Source organism: Muntiacus reevesi, chromosome 13 (assembly GCF_963930625.1).
Source record: "Muntiacus reevesi chromosome 13, mMunRee1.1, whole genome shotgun sequence".
Lineage (NCBI taxonomy): Eukaryota > Metazoa > Chordata > Mammalia > Artiodactyla > Cervidae > Muntiacus > Muntiacus reevesi.
The window spans coordinates 7,992,730-8,014,182 of NC_089261.1; the positions used below are offsets into that span (position 1 = coordinate 7,992,730).

General features: G+C 50.4%; 1 protein-coding gene across 5 annotated transcripts in view; it reads right to left on the reverse strand.

Moving 5' to 3' along the window:
* Positions 1 to 21,453, reverse strand: part of MYO18B (myosin XVIIIB) — a 222,152-nt gene that overhangs the window by 101,768 nt on the left and 98,931 nt on the right. For 4 of the 5 annotated variants that reach the window (XM_065904348.1, XM_065904350.1, XM_065904349.1 and 1 more), the window contains 6 exons: positions 21,326 to 21,415; positions 11,151 to 11,270; positions 10,759 to 10,867; positions 6,665 to 6,789; positions 4,482 to 4,636; positions 824 to 947 (listed from right to left, as the gene is read on the reverse strand). In XM_065904348.1, coding sequence (XP_065760420.1) covers positions 824 to 947; positions 4,482 to 4,636; positions 6,665 to 6,789; positions 10,759 to 10,867; positions 11,151 to 11,270; positions 21,326 to 21,415 — 723 coding nt within the window. The remainder of the gene's footprint in view (positions 1 to 823; positions 948 to 4,481; positions 4,637 to 6,664; positions 6,790 to 10,758; positions 10,868 to 11,150; positions 11,271 to 21,325; positions 21,416 to 21,453) is intronic. The other variant, XM_065904351.1, reaches the window with a different exon arrangement.

The following is a 21,453-nucleotide window of genomic DNA, read 5'->3' on the forward strand; positions in this document are numbered from 1 at the left end:
AGCAGGGATCCAGGGTCACGTGACCACACTCCCCACCCCTCCCCCACCCCGAGGACACCTCTAAAACCGGTGGGAGGGCGCTTTCCACTTTTCAGAGCCGCCCTTGCCACCTGGGCCTTGCAGCCCCTCTCTGTGCCCCCTGTGGGACCCCAAGGGCCCTCCTGGGACAGCTCAGACAGGCACGGGTGAGGAGTCGGTGGGAAGCAACACCCTGGCCCTAGAGCTATACCTCAAAGTGCAAACAGGAGGTATTTTCCCCATCTGAAAGCTGTGCATCTGCTAAGGCTGGGCCGCAGATGTTGGAGCCGGGAAGCAAAGTGGCCAGAAATGACTCTTCCAGGTTAGAAGGTTGGAAGTCTGGGCATGACCATGAGGGGGCTGCATGCCAGGTTCAGAGGCTCTCCCAGGGTAATGGGGAGCCACAGTACACTGAGGAGCAGCTGAGTGAGGTGAGGTGCCTGTGTCCCATTTAAATAAAATCCCTCTGAGCTGCAGCCTGCAAGGGGCAGGCCCTGCCCCTACCTGGGTCTACAGCTAACTCCACTGTACCAGATGGGCACCCAAGTGGGCACCTCGGAACTCAGGCAGGTGCCTGGAGCAAGATCGTGAGAGACATGGAGCTAGCAAGGCCTGCTTATCCACCACCTGCCACCCACGATTTGCTGATGCAGGCGCGCTGGGCTCCGTGACTCTGGTGGGCTGGCAGAGCAGGACAGTCACACACGGAGCTCTCTCCCCGGCACCACGTGCAGTGGGGGTGCGCGAGGGGTTTCCTGAGACCCAGCGACGGACAGCCCGGGTGGCGCTGCGCCCCCATCCTCACCTTCAAGAGCTGCTGAAGCCTGCCCAGCTCGCACCGGGTGCTGGTGTTCTCCTGGGCCACTTTCTCGCGGAGGCCCTTCTCAAACACGCACTCCCCCAGGGCCTGGGCCAGCTGCGCGTCAAACCTGTCCAAGCAGAACACGGGTCGTGGCACCCGGGTGTGGGGGGTGCGCCTGGGGCAGGGCAGGGGTGGGACTGGAGAGAGGCCGTTAGCTTGTCGAGAACCGCTAGAGACAGACAGACAGTATCAGATGATGGAGGGATTGTGGATATGGGGTAGGAATACTGAACACCAGAGGGCGACTTTGAGGGTTTCTGGTTTCCAGAAAAATACCAAACACTTGTTTTAAATATGATAAAAAAAAAATAAGCAAAATTAAAAATAGAACAAAGCTATATAAGTAGAGTATAAGAACAAAAATACTAGATATATAGGAAAAGCTAATCTATCAGGCTTGCCGACATATGTCAAGGACCTTGAACTCTACAAGGCCCAGGCTGGTGTTTAATATTCATTGATCAGTGAATGAATGTGTTTATCAGCACAAACAAGGGACAATCAGTATTTCATATTGTGCAGGGTCCTGTGGGGCTCACGTACACATCAGCCGTATCAGGGCATGGTTATTACAATAGAAAGTGAGACAGTTATCCATTCCATCTTGTCCGCATCTGGTTCCTGAGCAGAAACCACAAGGACCAGACGGCCCTGGTGGGTGCCGTCAGGGGATCAGGAAACACCTCATTTGGAGCCCACCTGCCCCTCCATGATGGTGACTATTGGGTGAGAGGCGCTTCCTGGACTGGGCGTCATTTCACACAGCTCTTTCAGCTTCTGTCCCTCTCACAGGTGACGAAACCTGCAGAAGGCTCTGCCAAGCCTCAGGAAGATGTGACTTTGGTCAATAAGATGTGGCTTTGGCCACCTGCTCCAGGGACTGGGTGTGGCCAGAGTAGCTGAACTGGATGTGAGGTTTCAGCCTTGGTGAGAAGAAGGTCTCCCTTGTTACAAGATCATCCAATGTCCCTCAACGGTAGATGGTCAGTCAAAGCCTCAAGACTGCAAAGAAAGTCAACTACGAGTCATATGAGGGAGCCTCTACTGTCGGAAGGGCCCAGGGGCTTTCTGATTGGCTCCTGGTGACGTCATTCGAGAGGTGCTATTGGTTGCCTCTGAATGGCAAGATTGTGATGATGGTAATGGTCCGACAGTTTCAAAGCGCCCTGCTCTGAGCTGGGCTCCATGGAGTCCTCACAGCAATTCAGCAGGAAACACATCATAGCCATTTTGCAGAAGACTGAAGTTCAGAGGTCCCCGAAGCGGGTCTGAGCCAGCCTCTCTGGGAAGGAGGTCTGCCAGCCACCTGCTCAGGGGCTGCAGCAAGCAGGGGAAGACAGTAGAGGCCAGACAGTGACGGACGTCTTCAAGGAGTCCTTCTGGGCCACCGGATGCTAGGGAATGCCTCCAACAGACCCTAACTCTTGGAACACACTGTCTGACCAACTGTCTGAGGCCAGATGAACTCACTCACAGCCTCCACCCCTCTGGGAGCGGGCCAGGGGTCCAGCCTCCCACTGCTCCAGCACAGGCCTTACCCGGAGGGCAGCTCCATCGGCCCTCGGAACTGAGCTTTGTGACCCGTGAGTAACCGTGGCAACTGGGCCACTCTGAACTGAGAGGCCAAGGTGGGGGCAGGGAACCTCAACAGCATGGAGACATCCCTCCACCCAGAGCCCAGCCAACTACGGAGGCGCTGCATCGACCCTTTGATTAAACATAAACAGGTGTGAGGAAGTATGGCTAACTTCTCCATCTCTCCCTCACTACATGCATGCTACCTGAATTTCCACCATGAGAGACTTCTACCTGCTCATGGGCTCCCGGCTAAAATGCTAATCCACCTAGAAAGGTAATGGCTGCTATTTGCAATTAGCATCAAAACGTAAGCTAACTTCTGCCAAGAGATGATCAGGGAGTAGAAGAGTCCTTCTGCATCACATGGCAGGTGAGTTTTAAGAAGAGATGCAAGTACGGTGAAATGGGAACTCTCCGGGGGCCATTATCTGGAATGAAGGATTCTGTGCAAGGTGGGTGGTCACGGCAAACACCAGAGAGATGGACTTTTCTGGCTGCATAAACTCCAAGGGCAGAGCCCCCCTGCCACCCATCAGGAAGCTAAAATCCTCCTTAAGGGCTCTCAGAACAGGAGGAGAACCCACAGATAAGGGCCAGGACTGTCACAGCCAGCAGAAACCTGCGCCATGATGGAATTCCAACTCTCGATTTACAAACGGCGTCTGTCGGAGCCAGTCTTTAACACCAGGTGGTCTGCTTAAGTTCAAGGACAGCTCTAAAACATCAGTCACTGTCTGGCTTAGAGAGGTGGTGTTACCTGACAAGGTCACACAGGAGATGATCGAGGTGGGACTAAGCCATTTTCCCTGCTGCAAGGACAAGGTGTAGCCAGAGCATGCATGGGAAGGTGGAAAAGGAAACAAGAGTCAGCTATGAGCCAGAAAAGAACAAGCTTCTCTCATCTGGGGAGGCATACTAACAACCCCCCAAAGAACTTTTTTTTTTAATGAAGAAGCCAGTTCAGGAAAGCTCAAAGATAAGTGAGAGAAACAATATTTAATGCAGATCAAATTCAAAACCGGTACCACTCCCATGGAAATGCAATTCGGCTGGCTACCTCTTGGAAAAAAGGCGTTCTTGGCAAAAACCCCGTCCTGGCACAGAGCAAGGTTTTTCTGTGTTTTCAACCGGGACCTTCTAGAAGAAGCTAAGTTTCATCTATTTGCCTCCTGGGAAGTCTCCAGTAGGGCTTGTCTGGCTCAGAACAGGGCCCCCACACAGCTTTACCCTCACCAGTGAGCTGAGGAACTTCAGACACAGCCAAGGAGTCCAGGGATGAAGGCATCCCAGGATATGAGGTTCCATGTACGGAGGCTTGTGAGAGAGGCCTGAGCGCCAATCTAGGCTCCACCCACGGGGAAAGTAAGCGCCGGAACCAGTGTGCGGATTCAAGACTGGCATCTTATCCATGCACAGAGCCCAGATCCTGCCAGAACTTCTCACATGAGCTGAGAGTCTAAACTTTAAATGGAAAGGGCAGTGACTCAAGTTTTTGGCCGCCTCCCCATTTTCACCAGTGGGGATGGGAACCAGACCCTAGTCCTGCGCAGATCTGCCAACTGCATCATCTGGCTTCACCACAAGAGGGCGCTCCACCTGAGGAGCGGAATCCGCCGAGAAGGGCTGAAGGACTTGTCCAAGGTCACACAACTGGAAAAGAGGCACAGCTGGGACTTGAACCAGCACTGGATCCCTACCCAGCAGGCTAGGCCGACTCTGCCTCCACAACAAACCCTCCACTTTCAGTGGGGATGCTGAGGCCCAGAGAGGCCAAGATAGCCCCCCAAGCTTACGTGGGCAGCTGGCGACAGAGCTGAGACTGGATAACAGAGAAGAACGATTTCTTCTGCATTCTTGGGAGAACCAAATAGCAACGTGTGGGGAGGGGTGGGGAGGGTTAGGGCAGAACAGGGAGGCTGAGCTCCAGGGATGAAGAGCCCTGACTGGAGTGACGGGCTTTCAGAAAGAATCCGGAGACCCCAGTACCCAGGCAGCCCACCCGAGCGCCCAGGTCACGACTCACTTCTTCTGCTTCCTCTCCAAGTCGTGGTTCCGACTCTGCTGGCTCTCCAGCAGGAAGCGCGTGTCCTCCAGGTCGCAGGTCAGAAGGTGGCACCTTCTCTTGAGCTGCTGGGCCGTCCTCTGGGCCTCCTCATAGGCCCTCTGCAGCTCCCTCAGCTGTGGGAGGAGCAGAAGGAATCAGCCCGCCCCATGGGCACTGAACGGGCCCCCTACTTCCCAGCTGAAGCAGCTGCCACTCCCAGCGTGAGTCTAAGAGGAAGAGATCAGGCTCTGGGCCGGAGAGACCCGGTCCTGACCACTTGCCACCTGCGCCAGTGTGGGGAGCTATTTCTCTGAGCTTCAGTTTGCTCAGGGGTAATATGGGGGGGTTGGCATCTATAATTCTCTGAGGGATTTTAATTTTCCTCAATACTCTTCCGGCCAGCAGATTCTGAACATGCCCTGCCCAACTCGACAGCCCCTGGAGGACCATGTATAATTGATACCCCCGTCGGCTGCTGCATCTGGGAGATGTGTGTGGACTCGCTGAGAAGCAGCCAGAACAGCTCAGAGCATTCTGATCAGGAGACCCACGGGACGGGCTCTCCAGGGCAGGGCAGTGAATGGCACTTTAGATGGACTGACTCACACAGGAACGCACGCGGCTGCAAACAAACAGAAAAGCCACGGCTGTCGCATCTTCCTCCAGGAAACACCCTCCCAAATGTCCTAGTTTAGATCTGGGAGAGAGGGCGACTTGGCACACTCACTTTGAAGAAATGGGCTCATTAAAGAATTGCTTTAAATAAGCAAAACACCGAGTTAATGAAGCCTGTAATTCTAAATTCAGTATTTGAAGGCAAATGGGATGTTTTCTTATATTCTGCTGCTCAGAAAAAGGTTGCAGTTTTATTACTTTTTAATGTAGCATGAATATCCCTCCTTCCATGGGGAGGCTGACCCGACTTGAAGATTTGTTATGAAAGAACTGGACTGTTTCTGGGCGGCTGTCCCTTGGCTGGTTGTCTACAGCCTGGTTGTCTCCTGAGGATCACGATACAATGTCCACCTTGAAAGTGACCGCTAGAACCATCGCCAGGGAGCCTCACTTCTGCTGTTTATAAAATCCCATGAGATCTCACCCTGGCCCACTTCCGCAGGATGACTTCATGATACTTTTTGCTCATAGTGAGGAGATAAATAATAATGGGCCAGGAAATACGACCTCAACTTTTATGGTGCTTACCTCTACTGGGGGACACCAAGAAGTAAGCAGATAATAACAATACAGCATAATGAGGCTTATATCTGGGGAAATAAATCAGGGGCAACCCCCCCCCCAATCTGTGTCAGGGAAGACTTCCTGGGCGGGGGGGAGAATATTTAAGCTGAGATTGTAATGTTTGTTGGAGACATTTAGGTAGGGAAGAGAGTGTTCAAGGAAAAGGAGAGAACATATGCAAAGAGGTGAGAAAGAATAAGCCTTTCTTGAAGGAGGGGGAAAAAAATAGCGCAATGGAACAGAATAGAGTCCAGAAACAGATCCACAGAAATACTGTTGGTCGATCTTTTACAAAGGAGCAAATGCTATATAGTGGAGGCTTTTTGACAAATGTTGCTGAAACAACTGGTTATTTACAAGCAAAAAAAAAAAAAAATCTAGACACAGATTTTACACAAAAATTAATTCAAAATGGGTCACAGATGTAAATATAAAATGCAAAACTATAAAGCTCCTGGAAGATAGCATAGTAGAAAACCTTGATGGCCTTGGATTTGGCAATGACTTTTTAGATACAGGACCAGAGGCATGGCCCATGAAAGAGAGAATTTATAAGCTGGATTTTATTAAAACTAAACATTTCTACTCTGCAAAAGACACAGTCAAGAGAATGAAAAATGACAGGAAGAAAACATTTGCAAAAGATATACTTGATAAAGAAATTATCCAAACTATACAAGAAAATCAGAAAACAAACAACTCAATTAGAAAACAAGCTAGACCTTGACAGACGCTGCGACAAAGAGGAGACCTACTGGCCACATCCCACAGCAACCTGCGTGTGTGACGTCAGTGGAGGTGGAAACACTTGAAACAGGTGTTGCCCTCTCTCCCTTTTGGGTTCAGTCAACACCTAGAGGAGGGAGGTGAGACCCTGCCCTATTTCTGTGACCTTGATGACCCAGACTATCTTCCCCCCTTACCTTCTGCTCCAGCTCATTCCTAGATGCCAGCTCCGACTCCAGCCTCTCCTCCGACTGTTGGAGACGCTTCCTGAGGAACTCGTTCTCCATCTGAGCACAGTCGAAGCGCATCTGCCACTCATCTGCTGTTTAAGAGAGTCAGAGAGACCTGTCAGGAAACTCGGTGAACAGGGCGGTTCCCTCCCATCCTTGGCTCTTTGTGCACAATTTCACAGTGTTAACAGAATTCCTGATGTTCAACCCTAGGCATAGGATCTGGAAATCCCACATTAAGTCCAAGCTTAAAAACACCACTTCCTCCAGGCATCCTTCCTTGACTACCTCCAGGTGTTGAACATTACTTACCACTCACTATTTTAAGCTTGGTCATTTACAGTGCTCAATTCCTCTACATGGGTGCATACACCTTCCCCCATGGGAACTCCATAATGTTTGAGGGTAGAGGAGCTGTTTTATACATTTGTGGGTTCTCCACACCCTCAGAAGACTCCCCTACACATGGAAGTTTCCCCTGTGTGGTAAAACAAGTTTACCAGCTGGCCATCCTACTGGCCATTTGCATTGGGTGACAGAGTACATCATCAGTGATGGTTGAATTAATTAACAAATAAGTCAATGAACAATAATTAAAGTGCCTACTATGTGAAGAGCAACAGAGACACTGGTCACAACATGTCTCTATGTAATAACTGAACAATCCCTTGATTTGGTAAAATTCTCCAAAAAAAAAGTCATTTGCTGGTGGAGATGAAAACTCACTGAATAGAACAGCCACACTAGATTGTGATAGCTTATTTTCTGACTGAATAAAAGAGTAACGTTTAAGGTAATAGAGACATGGAAAACATTGTACAAATGGACAGTTTAAGATACAGACCATCCATCCATCATCCACCCAAACATCACCCATCCATCCATCCATCCTCCCAACATCCATCCTTCCATCATCCATCTATCCATCATCCACCCACCATCCATCCATCATCCATCCACCCATCACCCATCCATCCACCCACCTTTCATCCATCCATCATCCATTCATCCACCCAACATCCCTCTATCCATAAACCATCCATCCATCCACCTATCCATCATCTCTCCATCCATCCATCATCCATCCATCCATCTATCATCCATTGTTCCATCTACCTTCCATCCAACCAAATACCCACACTACTCCATACCAGGCACAAGAGATCATGAATAAGAAACCATTCCATCTTCCAGAAGAATCCATTTGTGGAGACAAACATGTAAAGTCAGCTTGAACGAAGCATGACCAGGACTCTCATAAAGGAACTTAAGGAAGTTCAGAAGAGGATTGAAACTCATGAGGGAAGCAAACTCTGTTTTGTTCACGACTGTATCCACATCCACAGGACTTACTATAATGCCTCGCATATCACAAATGCTCCATAACTTTCACTGCAGAGGTGGCTGGGTGAGTGAATGGATGGATGGACAGATGGACGACAGGACTGAGGTCTTGTTGGGGGTGATTCTCACGCTACTAACCCAAACAGAAGGATGATATGATTGTAAAAAGTTAAAGCTTCTTCAAATTTCCATCAGGGTAAATAACATCATGGTAGGATAGGAATCCTATCTCTCCACCAGGAAAAAAAACTCAAGTGGCAAATGGCACAGCTTCAAAAAGGAGACGGCAGCAGAAAGAATTTCTGGGGTGGCCCGTGTGCTCTGTGCTCCAGAGAGGGGTGTGAGTGGGTGCCACAGACAGCTGAGGACCTGCTCCACTCCTTCAGGCCGAGTTCCGCCTCCAGCCTCCTTCCCCATGGGCGCCATTCTTCACACACACATCAGTGAGCCCTTCATTTCCCAGTGCCATTTTCCTGGGCTTCCCTGACCTCCCACTGACATTGCAAGTTTCTGGACAGCAAGGCCCAAATAAAATTCTTCTAAAACCCTTGCCCCAGAGTCCAGCTCAGTGCTGAATACATTCCATGAAAGGTTCTCTTTAAAGATTTCACCATGCACGGTGAGAAAACATATATTTTCAATAATTCCTACTCCAGCTTGATCCATAGGGGAGGTAATGGCGGCACTGCAGTGGTGTGATTAAAGTGTTTTATTGCTTCTTTCAACTTTCCTATGTCTCAGACATTTTCCATAATGAGTATGTACTACTTTGAGAATCAAAAACAAAATATTTGTGGATTGGCTTCCTGGAATAAGTGTCCTGAGCTGAAAGCCTGCACAGTACTGTGACTAATGTGCTCCTGAGCTCAGCGCATTTCCCCCTCGGCCGACTCCCGTATCTCTGCACGGGAAGACAAATGGCCAGGGAGCATCGTTCAGACATAAATCACCGTCAGGATGGAACTGGGGCTGACGTTCTTCTGGGGAACCTGTGCCGGTTCTGGGAAAACAGGCTCCCTTCTCTCTGAGTGGGTCCCACCTTGTCGGGGCTTGGGTACCTGACAGTCTTGGCCTCCTCAGGATGAACCTCCCTGGCAAACGCCTGCCCTGCAGGTAGCCGGGATGAGAGGATGACAGAAATGGAATAGGAAGCCAACGTGCCTTCCCCTCCTCCACCACCACCTCCTGACCTCGGCCCCTCCAAGTGTCCCTGACGTTTCTAGGGCATCGATTCTCTGGGGGCACTAGAGGAATGATGTCTACGTTTTATAAAGGCTGACAGACATGCCGGGAACCCTCCTCAGCTGACTAGTTCCGACTGGGGAGAGGAGATGATAAGGATGCCTCCTGCCCATCCAGCCGTGAGATGTGTCTCCAGGCGACCAAGACGGGCACCAGGAATCCCTGGCTCACTGAGCACATCTCTCACCGGGCAATTCACTCTAACTGCTAACCAAGTGCCTGACATCACTTTCAAATAGGGCCAGGAGGAGTCCCTGCTCCACAGGTGATGATCAGGAATAAGCATACCACTATTGGTGCTACTAGAAACAATAAAAAAGTGAGCAACAGCTGTTCAGCACTCTGCACCATACACGTGACTAAACACCTCCCATTCATCATCTCTGTCTACAGCCATTTGAAAGATGAGGAAACCAAGGCGCGATAATTTCTTTGACCAAAGTAACAGAGTCTAGATTCAAATTCAGAAATGTGATTTTATAGCTTTCACTTCTTAACCACTGAACTGAGTTCCTCAAAACTTATATTGTTGTTCAGTCGCTCAGTCGTGCCTGACTCTCTGCGACCCCATGGACTGCAACACACCAGGCTTCCCTGTCCTTCACCATCTCCCGGAGTTCGCTCAAACTCATGTCCATTGAGTTGGTGATGCCATTCAACCATCTCAACCTCTGTCGCACCCTTCTCCTGCTTTCAATCTTTCCCAGCATCAGGATCTCTTCCAATAACTCTTGCTCACTGGAATTTAATAAAAATTTATATTATGAAAGTCAAAGTCACTCAGTCATGTCCAACTCTTTGCGACCGCATGGACATGGAATTCTCCAGGTCAGGATACTGGAGTGGGTAGCTTTCCCTTCTCCAGGGAACCTCTCTAAACCAAGGATTGAACCCAGGTCTCCTGCATTGCAGGCGGATTCTTTACCAACTGAGCTATCAGGAAAGCCCAAAAATTTATATTAAAATAAGTCATAAAAAAGATTCTTAAATATAAGGGTACCTTGCCCATCTACAGGGGATGACAGAGGATGAGATGGTTGGACAGCATCACCAACTTGATGGACATGAGTCTGGGCAAGCTGCAGGAGATGGAGAAGGACAGGGAAGCTTGAGGTGCTGCAGTCCATGGAGTCTCAAAGAGTCGGACACGACTGAGAGACTGAACTGAACTGCCCATCTATAGAACCACTATTTTTTTAATCATTCTTTGCATTATTAATAAACAGCACCTGTCACATTGGTAATTTATTACCTTAGATATTGTTGGATTCTCTGTTTAATGCCTGCCTCTTCCACTGGACTGTACACTCTGAGAAGGCAAGATCTGTTCCTGTTTTCTCTGACAACATCTCAGCCCCTAATGCAGCATCTAGAGCACTGTAAGTGCTCCATATGTGTGAATGAATGAATGAATGAATGAAAAAAAGGAGAGCTTTTTCCACCAGTGTCTGACTCCATGGTTCCCAAGGACTCACCTCCTCCAGTGTGACTCCTCTCTAAATCATTCAACTGAATTTTCTGCTGGGCTTCCTCCAACCGCTTCTCCACTTCTCCCAGATTCTTCTGGACTTGCTCATACTTGCTCTGGAAGAGAAGCCTCGAGGTTTCAAACTGGACCTAAGACAGCGGCCATCTCACCCAAGGTGCTTTCAAACCAGGACTGGCCCCTATCCCCACCCCCACCCCCACAATCCTCACCCAGGAGACCTCCAAGGCCAAGACTTAGGAAGACTCGGATGTCCTCCAGGATTCCCAGCATGGGAGTCAGTGAGCCTGTACATCCCAGATATGAGCAGAGAAGGGCAGGCCCGAGCCTTCCAGCCACTCTTCTCGGGCACTCGCAGCCCCGGCGCTCCCCACCACTCGCCTTTAGCTCCTGGACCTCCCGGGAGGCCCGCAGCCGCTCCGCCCGCTCACTCTCCAGCACCTGGCAGGCCACGTCCCCTTTGAAGCACTCATCGGCCAGCTCTGTGGTCAGTTCAGCGATCTGGAGGGGGAGGGTTAAGGCAGAGTTACTCGTCAGGGCTGCCAACCCTTCTCCCTCCGCCCATGCTCCATGGGACCACCCTCACACTGATACCAGGTCTTATCTCAAGGTAAGCCTGCAGCGTAATAAGGTGGTTAAGAGCACGGGTGTCGGGATGTTACCGGTCCTGGGGGCTAGAGTTCCTGGCCCAGCACTCACTCACTGTGTGGCTCTGAGCCACACAGGATGCCTCTGAAGCTCAGTTTTCTCCACTTCAGTAAGGAAGGGGACAGCAGAGAGAATTATTTTGAGAATTAAGTGTGATAATCCACACAGAGCTTAGCACAGTGCCAAGCACATAGTAAATGCTCAGTTAAAAAACAATTATTCTAGTGGAAACTCTCCTTAGCTATCCTTCAGGAAGTCATTTCACTTGACCAAACAACAAGCTTCCTTGGTAAGACACGCACTCACAGATGCCCACTCCCCATGGATGCTCTCGGCCAGGAAACCTCTCGATGGTTCCCCGGGGCCCGCCTGCCTCTACCAGATTTCAGCCATGCGGTCATGCTGTGTGTGCTCCCAACCTGTTTATGCCTCACACACTTTTATGCAATTACCTATTCTATTAGCTACTACATAAACCTGTAAGATGTGACCGGGCCAAGAGTTCCCAGGAACACTAGGCTGAATGCTTTGGAGGCAATGAATACAAGTGGGTTGCTTCTTAAAATTGTGTCATATAGGTGTAAGTGCAAAAACTATAAAGGAAAAAAACTCCAAGTACAAAGTGTAGGCTTCTGCATTTGAATTCCTTTGCCATTTGCTCTGCTTTAAAGAAATCGAAACTGGAAATCATGTAGTTGTGTGTGAGGGGTGTGGTTTAAAGAAGAAGTAGATCTTGAATTGCTGGTCCCACCTCAGTGAGTTGAGGCAGACATGTTTTAGGTTAAAAATAAAGATGTTTATTTTTTAAATGAATTCCACTTGCACTGGCTTTTTTCTCCCCAAATAAATGGGAAATACCAAGTGGGTCAGGGCTTTTGTGGTCTCATTGTTTCAAATACAGTCTTCTGGGTTCAAGGATATGCCAAGTAGAGTGAGAAAAAAAAAACATACAAGTGGACAGTTCATGACCAAGAAGGGCAGAAATGACGCTGCACAGCAGAGTCCTCGTGAAACTGGGGCTATGCTTGTGTGAGGCAGCGGTTAAAGTACAGAGGGAGGGAAGAAAAGAAAAAAACACAGAGGCAAGGCACAGGGTCAAGTTCAGACACAACAACTCACACATTGTGTGACCTTGGACGAGCTTCTTCCTCTCTGGGGCTGTGGTCACCTGAGCTACAAAATGCTCTGAATTAGGTGATGTCTACTGTCCTCCTGGCCACCCCAGGAATCTGAATTTGAATACACTCCAGGGTGATTCTTCAGCACAGTAAAATTCATGTGTTACCACCATAGGAGAGGTTAGGATCACCTCCTAATTTTAGCCTCATTTGGCTCTAGGTGGGTCAGATTTAAAGTAAAGCGGAAGTCGCTCAATGGTGTTCAACTCTTTGCGACCCCATGGACTGCAGTCTTCCAGACTCCTCTGTCCACGGAACTTTCAGTTCAGTTCAGTCACTCAATCATGTCTGTCTCTTTTCAACTCCACGGACTCCGGCATGCCAGGCTTCCCCTGTCCATCACCATCTCCTGGAGCTTGCTCAAACTCATGTCCATCGAGTCAGTGATGCCATCCAACCACCTCATCCTCTGTTGTCCCCTTCTCCTCCTGCGTTTAATCTTTCCCAGCATCAGGGTCTTTTCCAGTGAGTCAGTTCTTTGCATCAGGTGACCAAAGTACTAGAGTTTCAGCTTCAGCATCATTCCTTCTAAAGAATATTCAGGACTGATTTCCTTTAGAATTGCCTAGTTTGATCTCCTTGCAGTTCAAGGGACTCTCAAGAGTTTTTATAGGCAAGAATATTGGGACTTTACAGGCAAGAATACTGGAGTGGGTTGCCAGACCCATTCAGGATCTTCCTGACCCAGGGATCGAACCCAGGTCTCTTGCATTGCAGGTAGATTCTTTACTGTCTGAGCCACTGGGGTGCATAAAGGCATTCAAGGTGGAAAAGCGATCACTAGCAGTGGGCACCGACTACAGGCCAGTGTACTCCAGAAGCACCCCGGATCACACCCCTAAATGCCCTCCATCCCTGCCATCAGCATGGATACCAAACACCAGGAGAGTATTCTCTCTGCCTTAACCATTTAGTACAAAATTCAATTGGTGCTAATCGGCCTGAGCAAAGAGAGCACAAAATTAATTTAATGCATTAATTTTGAATTCCGCAGACCCCAAGTCTGGAGCTCAAAGGACAATTCATCTTTCCAAATTGAGGAAACAACAGCTGCTTTTCTCAGAGACAGTAGCCTCTGACTGTTCCCATCCCCACAAAGCCCTCTTCCTGGACCCACACGGGTCCAGAGGCTCTGTCCTTGAGGTGAGGGGTGGGCACCAGACCCAGAGCTAGCAGTTGAGAGCAAAATAAAGACCAGTTTAATGAGAGCCGGGTTGCAAACCCAGAACGGCCTTGTGCAGACCACACTAGGACCAATTAACCAGGAATTATTCTGGGATCCTCCCTGGACCCACTGCTTGGCTGAATCATCAGAAACCCTCTTTCTACTCAGGGACAATGACTCCAAGGGTCTGCCAGAGAGACGGAGACGGAAATGAATGAATCTGCTGTACCTTTTGCAGTCAAACAGAAATAACATTCCACGCATCCTGCACAGAGACCAGACTGCGGGGAACCGTGGGTCACGGGGCTGTGAAGCGCCTTAACTGCCCTGGGCTGTCACGGTCACCAGCCCTGCATGATGCAAGCACCTACTGCCTGCCAGACCCGCCTTCGGAGACTCTGCTGCTGGGGAGGGAAGAAAACCACGTGTGGAGCACCCGCATTCTTGGCCCGACCGTGTCCTTGGCTCTTAGACTTGCGGACCCCTGGACCCCAAACCACCTGTCCTGCAGAGAGCAAACAGCACCCTTTCCCCTCTCTCCCTGTGCTTTTCTCAACCACAATGATCTGTTTATTTAAGCCCTAGAATGAGAAACAGCTCACACTCGTCCACCGCTGTGAACACACACACATGACCCCTGGGCACAGAAGCCTCGTGAGCAGGGTGTTTCTGTCGCTTGCTCACACAGAACAAGACACGGTGGCTGTGAGAGGTGGAACGAGTTGCTCAGATCAGAGCTGACTGGTCTTAGAGGCAATCCCGCCCAGGCGGCCCAACTCGGGGTCCTGGCTGGACCTCTGTCCAGATGCTGTTTCCTGTCCAGCATCCCCCGTCCAGCTCGATCCCCTGCCCCCAGGCCCCTGGGGATGGGCGTTCTGGAAGAGACCAGGACACATGGCTCGGGGAGGTGATGGGGAATGGCCAGCGAGTACAGGTCAGTGGCGAGGTCAGACCGAGACTGCAGCCAAAGGGAGCCTTATGGACCCCTGTGCAAAAGAAAGCCCCCATCCCCATCAACCTGAGTGACTGAAACAGAAAGTGAAAAACATCAGCAGAGAAAAAAGGTCGAGGGGAGACAGTGGCCCCTTTTCTCCCCTGGGGGTGTGGAGGCACAGACAGCAGACCTTCCTGCCGTGCCTTTCTCTGCGGGTCCTGGGCTCACCCCGCCGCGGTCATCCTTGAATACGCCCGCCCAGCGTCCAGAAAGCCTCTACAGTCCCTGTCCGCCAGGAGGACACCCTCCCCCGTGGCCCCCCAGTGAAGGCTCAACAGACCCTAACATCCTGAGTCAGCGAGGAAACCAGGCTGTTTTATTCCCCCGGGGATGAGGGGGCTCCAACATCCCATCCCCACAGAAGCCTGGCGCTGCACTAGAGCACAGAACCAGGTACCAGGAGACCCGGGGCGAGATCACAGCTCGGGTGCCGTCTGCTCACGTGGCCCCCAGGGAGCCACGCCCCTCGCCCACCCTGCTGGTGGGCAGTCACGGCCATCGGGAGCCACCTCGCTCAGGGCTCCGCTAATGCACGTCTGCTCTAGATCTCCAGTCCCTGCTGCACCCCGCTGGTTCCCTCCGCGATTCTTCACCCAGAAGTGAAACTTCCTGGGCTAGTGAGGCCAGACAGCGGTACACATGGGCCTCCGTCTTTTGCTATAAACGAGGTCCTGTACATATTCCAGAGAGAAGACACCACCCTGCTCTCAGGCACTGCCTTGTGCTCCTGCAGCCTCCCTGGTGCTCCCACGCAGTTGGGCTGCTTCCCTGTGGAAATACAAACCCCACTGGGCATGCAGGCCGATCCTGCATGCTTGAAGAATATTTATAGCCGGCGTCTCAGAGGCTCCTCATCTCCTCTTTGGCTCCTTTGCAAATGAAGCACTTAAATCATTTTGCAGTAATGTTGTCTTTTTAATAAGGCTCGTCAAAGAGCATTCTCACTGATGAGGCACACCATGTTCCAGCCACGTTTCTGTGGCTGTTTCCCCGCCGAGACGAGGGGCGGGGTGCAGACACGGAGGGTGCTGGGGGGCTGCATGATGCACAGCACTGAAGGAGTTTCTGCTCCCTGACTGTCAACAGAAGCGCCCTTCCGAGAAAGGAGAACCGAGGAGAAGCAGACAGTTCGTGCCTATTCTGTAACTTGACGTTTCTCAAAGTGTGGTCCCTGAACAAGCAGCTTCAGCATCACTTGAGAACTTACTAGAACTACAAAAGCTCCAGGGCCATCCCAAGCCACTGACTCAGAATCTCGAAGACTGGGACCCAACGATTCACACCCTAACCCACCCTCCTGGGGATTCTAACACGCGTTCAAGGAGGAGAACCCCACAAACCAAACACAGCACGAACCTCTGCCCCAGGGCCACCTCAAGGCTTGCTGGAGGAGTGCGGAGGGACCCCGACCCCCAAGATTCCCTCCCAGGCCCAACCTTGAGAGGTGGAGCCAGGAAAGCTATAGGGGGAACAGCTCCTCTGGGTGATTCTGAGGGCTTCCCACGTGGCGCTAGTGGTAAAGAACCCGCCTGCCAATGCAGGAGACATAAGAGAGGCGGGTTCGATCCCTGGGTTGGGAAGATCCCCTGGAGGAGGAAATGGCAACCCACTCCAGTATTCTTGCCTGGGAAATCCCATGGACAGAGGAGCCTGGCGGGCTGCAGCCCATAAGGTCACAAAGAACTGGACATGACCGAGTAACGTAGCACTCATGGGTGATTCTGATGCTCTTTCAAGTGCAAAAGCAAGCAATACAAATCAACAGTAGCTTTGCAGGGTAGGAATTAGAGCCCTTTCTCCAAATAGAATCCTACTTGGGCCCCAACATGCTGCATTTCACCAAATCTGAGCTGCCATTGATTGTAAGATGCACAGTTTAGAACATGAGAGAGGAATGCACGGCCAGTTCCTAGTGTGAGAGGCTGCTGACTGGGTTCTGCGAAGTACAAAGGAAGAAAATAATTCATCTGAGAATCGATAAAAACAGAATCAAAGTGCAAACAGCACATCTACTGTAACGGATGCAGGTGTGGGAGTTCTGGAGCCCTGGACCACTTCCTTGCCCTCTGACGGGCCTGAAGAGATGCAGGGCTTTGGAAAACACTCCATAAATTACTCCATCAGCGCAGACAAGCCACAGAGTGGAAGGGATCCACACTAGTTATATAGTTATCCACACTGAACAACTGACCAGACATCCACGGCTTATGAAAAACTGCTACAGGTCAACAAGAAAAGCCACAGGAAAGACTGGAAAGGCCACTTTGTCAGAGAAGATAACCGAATAGCCAAAAACAGGTGAAAAGACGCACATTAAAATCACTCGGCAGTACAACTGCACACCAGCCACAGTCGCTAAATGAAAAAGGCAGACAATGCCCAGTGCTGGGAAAACGCGGAGCAGACCGAGGCTCACCCGCAGCTGTCGGGGAACAAATGGACGCCAACAAGGTAGTGAGCTAGCTGCAGCATCTAAGAAAACCGTACACAGAAATAACTTAAAACCCAGCGGTCCCATCCCTTGGTGTGTGCTAAAAGCCACGCGCGATCTGTGCACCAAAAGACACACGTCAGGAGGTCCAGAGCAAGCTGGTTCTTTGCAGTTGAAAAACAGAAACAGTCAAATACTCGTTTAGAGGCAGGGGTAAGGACAAGGGTCTGCCCGTAATTGACCAGTCTACAGCAGAGGGGGTCCGTGAACCACAGTCGCCCACGTCACCAGCGATGTCAAATGAAAGCAACCAGGGACAAAGGAAGGCACAGATTCAATGAATTTCAGTAAAGTTCAGAAACAAGGTAAAAACTATTCTTCAGTGTCAGGAGTCCGTTTGGTGGTTAATGGTGGGGGGCAGTGGCTGAAAGGGGCACAAGGTCGGGGAAACTGAGAGCAAACTGGGCCACCCAGCGCTCGGGGTGCTGGGCACACTGGTGCGTCCACTTTGTGAAAGTTCATTAAGCTGCACACTTATGATGTGTACACTTTTCTTGTATGTTGGACTGTTACATAGAGTTTAAAAGGCAGGAGGAAGAAGAGAAGCAGGAGGAAGAAGACGACGAAGAGGAGGCGTTGGGGAGGAAGAGAAAGAAATCCTAACACTTGGTCATCTAAATGTGCTTCCGGAATACAGCGCAGCTTTGCTTCCTGACTGAATTCTCTTTGTGGTATGGGCATCACGCCCTTGACTTGCAGTTTAATGTGACACTACCAAAAGCATTTCTACAGACCCCTCCGGTATTTACTGTGTGAATATAGGTGAGTGCCCTCAGGACCTTTTAATAAGGCTTCATGGGAGAAGTTCCTCTAATATCGCAATTATCTCCACATCCTGAAAAGTTACTCTTTGCTCAAGCAACAGGGGTGTGTGTGGGTGTGTGTGCCTATAACCCAGGCACAACATGTTCATGGAATATCCTGTTTTTCTTTTTGCTTTGGTTGCTAGGAAGCACTGTGTCAAAACTTCAACCCATTTTTAACAGTTCCACCCACCCACTGGGTGTCTGTTCTGCACTGGGGGCGGGGCTGATGTGACGAGGCCTCCCAGGGCAGTCTCGCTGGGACACAGGAGGTGATCGGGAGGCGCTGGTCAATACTGGGACACAGGGCCACTAGCAGCCTATAGTGGGGGCCTAATGGACCCGTGGGCTTCCCAAGTGGCTCGCTGGCAAGCAATCCACCTGCCAAGTGGAGACACAGGTTCAATCCCCAGGTCAGGAAGATCCCCTGGGGAAGGAAATGGCAACCCATGCCAGTGTTCTTGCCTGGGAAATCCCATGGACAGAGGAGCCTGGCAGGCTACTGTCCATGGGATCGCAAAGAGTTGGACTTGACTTAGTGATGAAACAACCACCACCCACTCTTAGAGCGTCAAGGAAGGCTTCTTGGAGGAAGCACCACTTGAACTAAGTATGACGGGACGACCAGACATTTACCAGGTGAGGAGGGTGGAGGGGGCAGAAGGAATAGCACAGGCAAAGGCATGATTTGAGAGTGAGTCTAAGGCCAATGGGAAAGGTCTATATTCTCTTTCCTTGATTTTGTGTATTCTTTGATTCTTGGTTCCCTTTGCTGATTTTCTTAGCTTTAAAATTTTATCTTATTTTTTCAAGACTTCATGCAGCTTTTTGCAACCATGTGTGATACAAAGACAAAAGAGCCCAGGCAGAATATTCTGTGGGTATTGACACAAGCATTCGTAGTTTGGGCCTCAGGAGCCTGGTCCCTACCCTACCTCCAGTGTCCCATGAATTGGAGCTCCAGATGCTAGAAATGCTCACCTCCTCCTCCTCTCCAAGTCTCCCCCAGCCGCTGAGAAATTGCAAACCCCCAAGTCCGACCTGACAGCTCGTGATGGATTACTGCATAAAATGTCAGCTCGGCGGGAAGGAATTTCTGCCGGGAAGCCACCGATATTCCCCACCAGCCCACAGCTCTCCGACAGCTTCTGCTGCTCTACTCATGGCTCCTTCCAGAAAGAGAGGTCAGGTGCTGGCTCTCTGGAGCCTCAGTGGAGAATGTGAGGCATTCAGGTGTCATTCCCTCTCCTCACAGTCTCGTCCATGAGAGGGGCAGTAACCCAGGCCAGATTCTCCCCCTGGTGTGCCGGAGACCCTCCTTTCCAGGAGCCCCTGCCCATCGCCTGACCGTGGGGGTGGACCGCCAGGGAATTCCCCATCCTGATTTCTGAGGTTTTCAGGGCTCCCTTAAATCGTGCCCCCTAGGCGAGTGCTTGGCTCACCCTAGTCCCAGCTGCCTGGCTCCAGGAAGCCCTGGTACGTCACAGGGTTCTGCTGAAGTTCAGGTGGAGCTCATCCATTCCCTTCTTCATTTCCTTGTTCATCAGAAGTATCTGAGTACCTCCATGTGATAAGACTTTCGACCAGACCCCGTGGATACAGCCAGGGACAAGGCAAAGTCCCCTGTCCTTACAAAGCCTCCAGGCCAACGGAGGGAGACAGACCCAAGTAGGTAAACGTGCAAGCTAGCTTTCAGATGGTGGGGTGCCACAGGCATTAAACAGAGGGAGATGACGGGGAGGGATGTCAAACGGGGGGCGATATTACCTAAGTGGTCCGGGAAGACGTCTGTGGACTGAAAAGTCTGAAGCTAGATCTGAACCATGTGACGCACCCCTGTCTGTGCAGATCTGGAGGAAAGGCAGAGGCAGCCAGTGCAAAGGTCCTGAGGCAGCACGAGAGACGTTCTCAGTCCAGAGCAAAACCAGAGCTTCCTGAGCTTGCACGGCTGGGGTGGTGTCATGCTGACGATAGTGCTTGGTTTGGCTGATGGCTAGCAGGGATTGTAATTAGGTTCACCAGCAAAAGACAACAGTACTCAATTCTTTTTCTTCAGCACTTTGTTTTTTAAGGGCAGTCCATATTGGTTCTTATATCTCTGGCTGAAAGGCCTTTTCTTCTATAAAGAGCCAGATAGTAAATATTTTTAATCTTGGCAGGTCACACAGTCTCTGTCACAAACTGCTCAACTCTGCCTTTGTAGCATGAAAGCAGCCAGAGACTGTACAGAAATGAATGGGTGTGGCTCTGCCAATAAAACTTTATAAAGAACCGGTGGTGAAATGGGTTTGCCCTGTGGGCCATAGTTTGCCTGTCTCTTTATTCATTTTCACTGTATTTCACTAACAAGATGTGTTCATCCATTCTGTCAACAGACTCCCTTTCTGGTGCTTACGTTCTCCAACATGAAAAGCGCCGCTGCTGTGAGCGTCTCGTCGTTTCATTTCTGTGGGAGAGGTTCTCCAGTATGTGAACCTGGAAGCGGGACTGCTGGGCCACAGGGTACAGGCAGCTTCAACTCTCAGAGATGATGCTAGACCATTCAAGAGCCATGAGATCAATTTACACCCACACCAGCAGCCTGAGTTCCTGCTGCTGCGCACTCCTGTCGCCAGCGCTTGGCAACATCAGACTTTAGGATTTTGCCCACTTCAAGCATTGATACCTGTTGTGCTGTTAATGTACATTTCCTGATGGCTAGTTACTAGAGCATCTTTTCATGAGTTTATTGGCCATTGCATTCCTGATCATTTAAACTCCTGAAATGAGTTCCCCTGCTGAGAACTGCCAATTTCTAATTTTTGTCCCCCCTCCCTTTTTTTTTACTGAAATATTTACCTTTTCCCAATTGATTTGAGGAAGTTCTTTACATATTCTGGTTACTCTCTGTCAGTTGCATGTGTTGCAAATTTCATCTTCAAGTACGTGGTGTGTCTTTATTTTATGCTCTGACAATCAGAAGTTGATCACCTTATTGGGGTCACAGTGATCATTCTCCCCTGCGAGCTGTGCTTTTGTGACTTATTTAAGCAATTCTTCCCTTGGGAGCCACATGACATGGCTTTGAGACTCATCTCTACACTTGCTGGTTGTGGGGATGGGGGAAGGCACTTAATACCCCAGCGCCCGCGTTTCCACCTCTGTAAAATGGGGAGCAGAGTGGCATGAACCTCACAGGGTCACTCTGAGGAGTGTTGAAGGTACTGAGCACCATGCTGGGCTCACTGTCACCTTCCCCATCAACAGACCTCCCCCCGCGCAGGACGGAAGGGGGTACCTTGCTCTCCAGCACGTCTGCGTTCTGCCGGAGTTCATTCCGAGACTTCTCTGACTTCTCTAGCTTCTGCCTCAGCGCTGTGAGCTCGGCCTACAAAAGCAAACACAGTAACAGAAGCCATTCTGGAT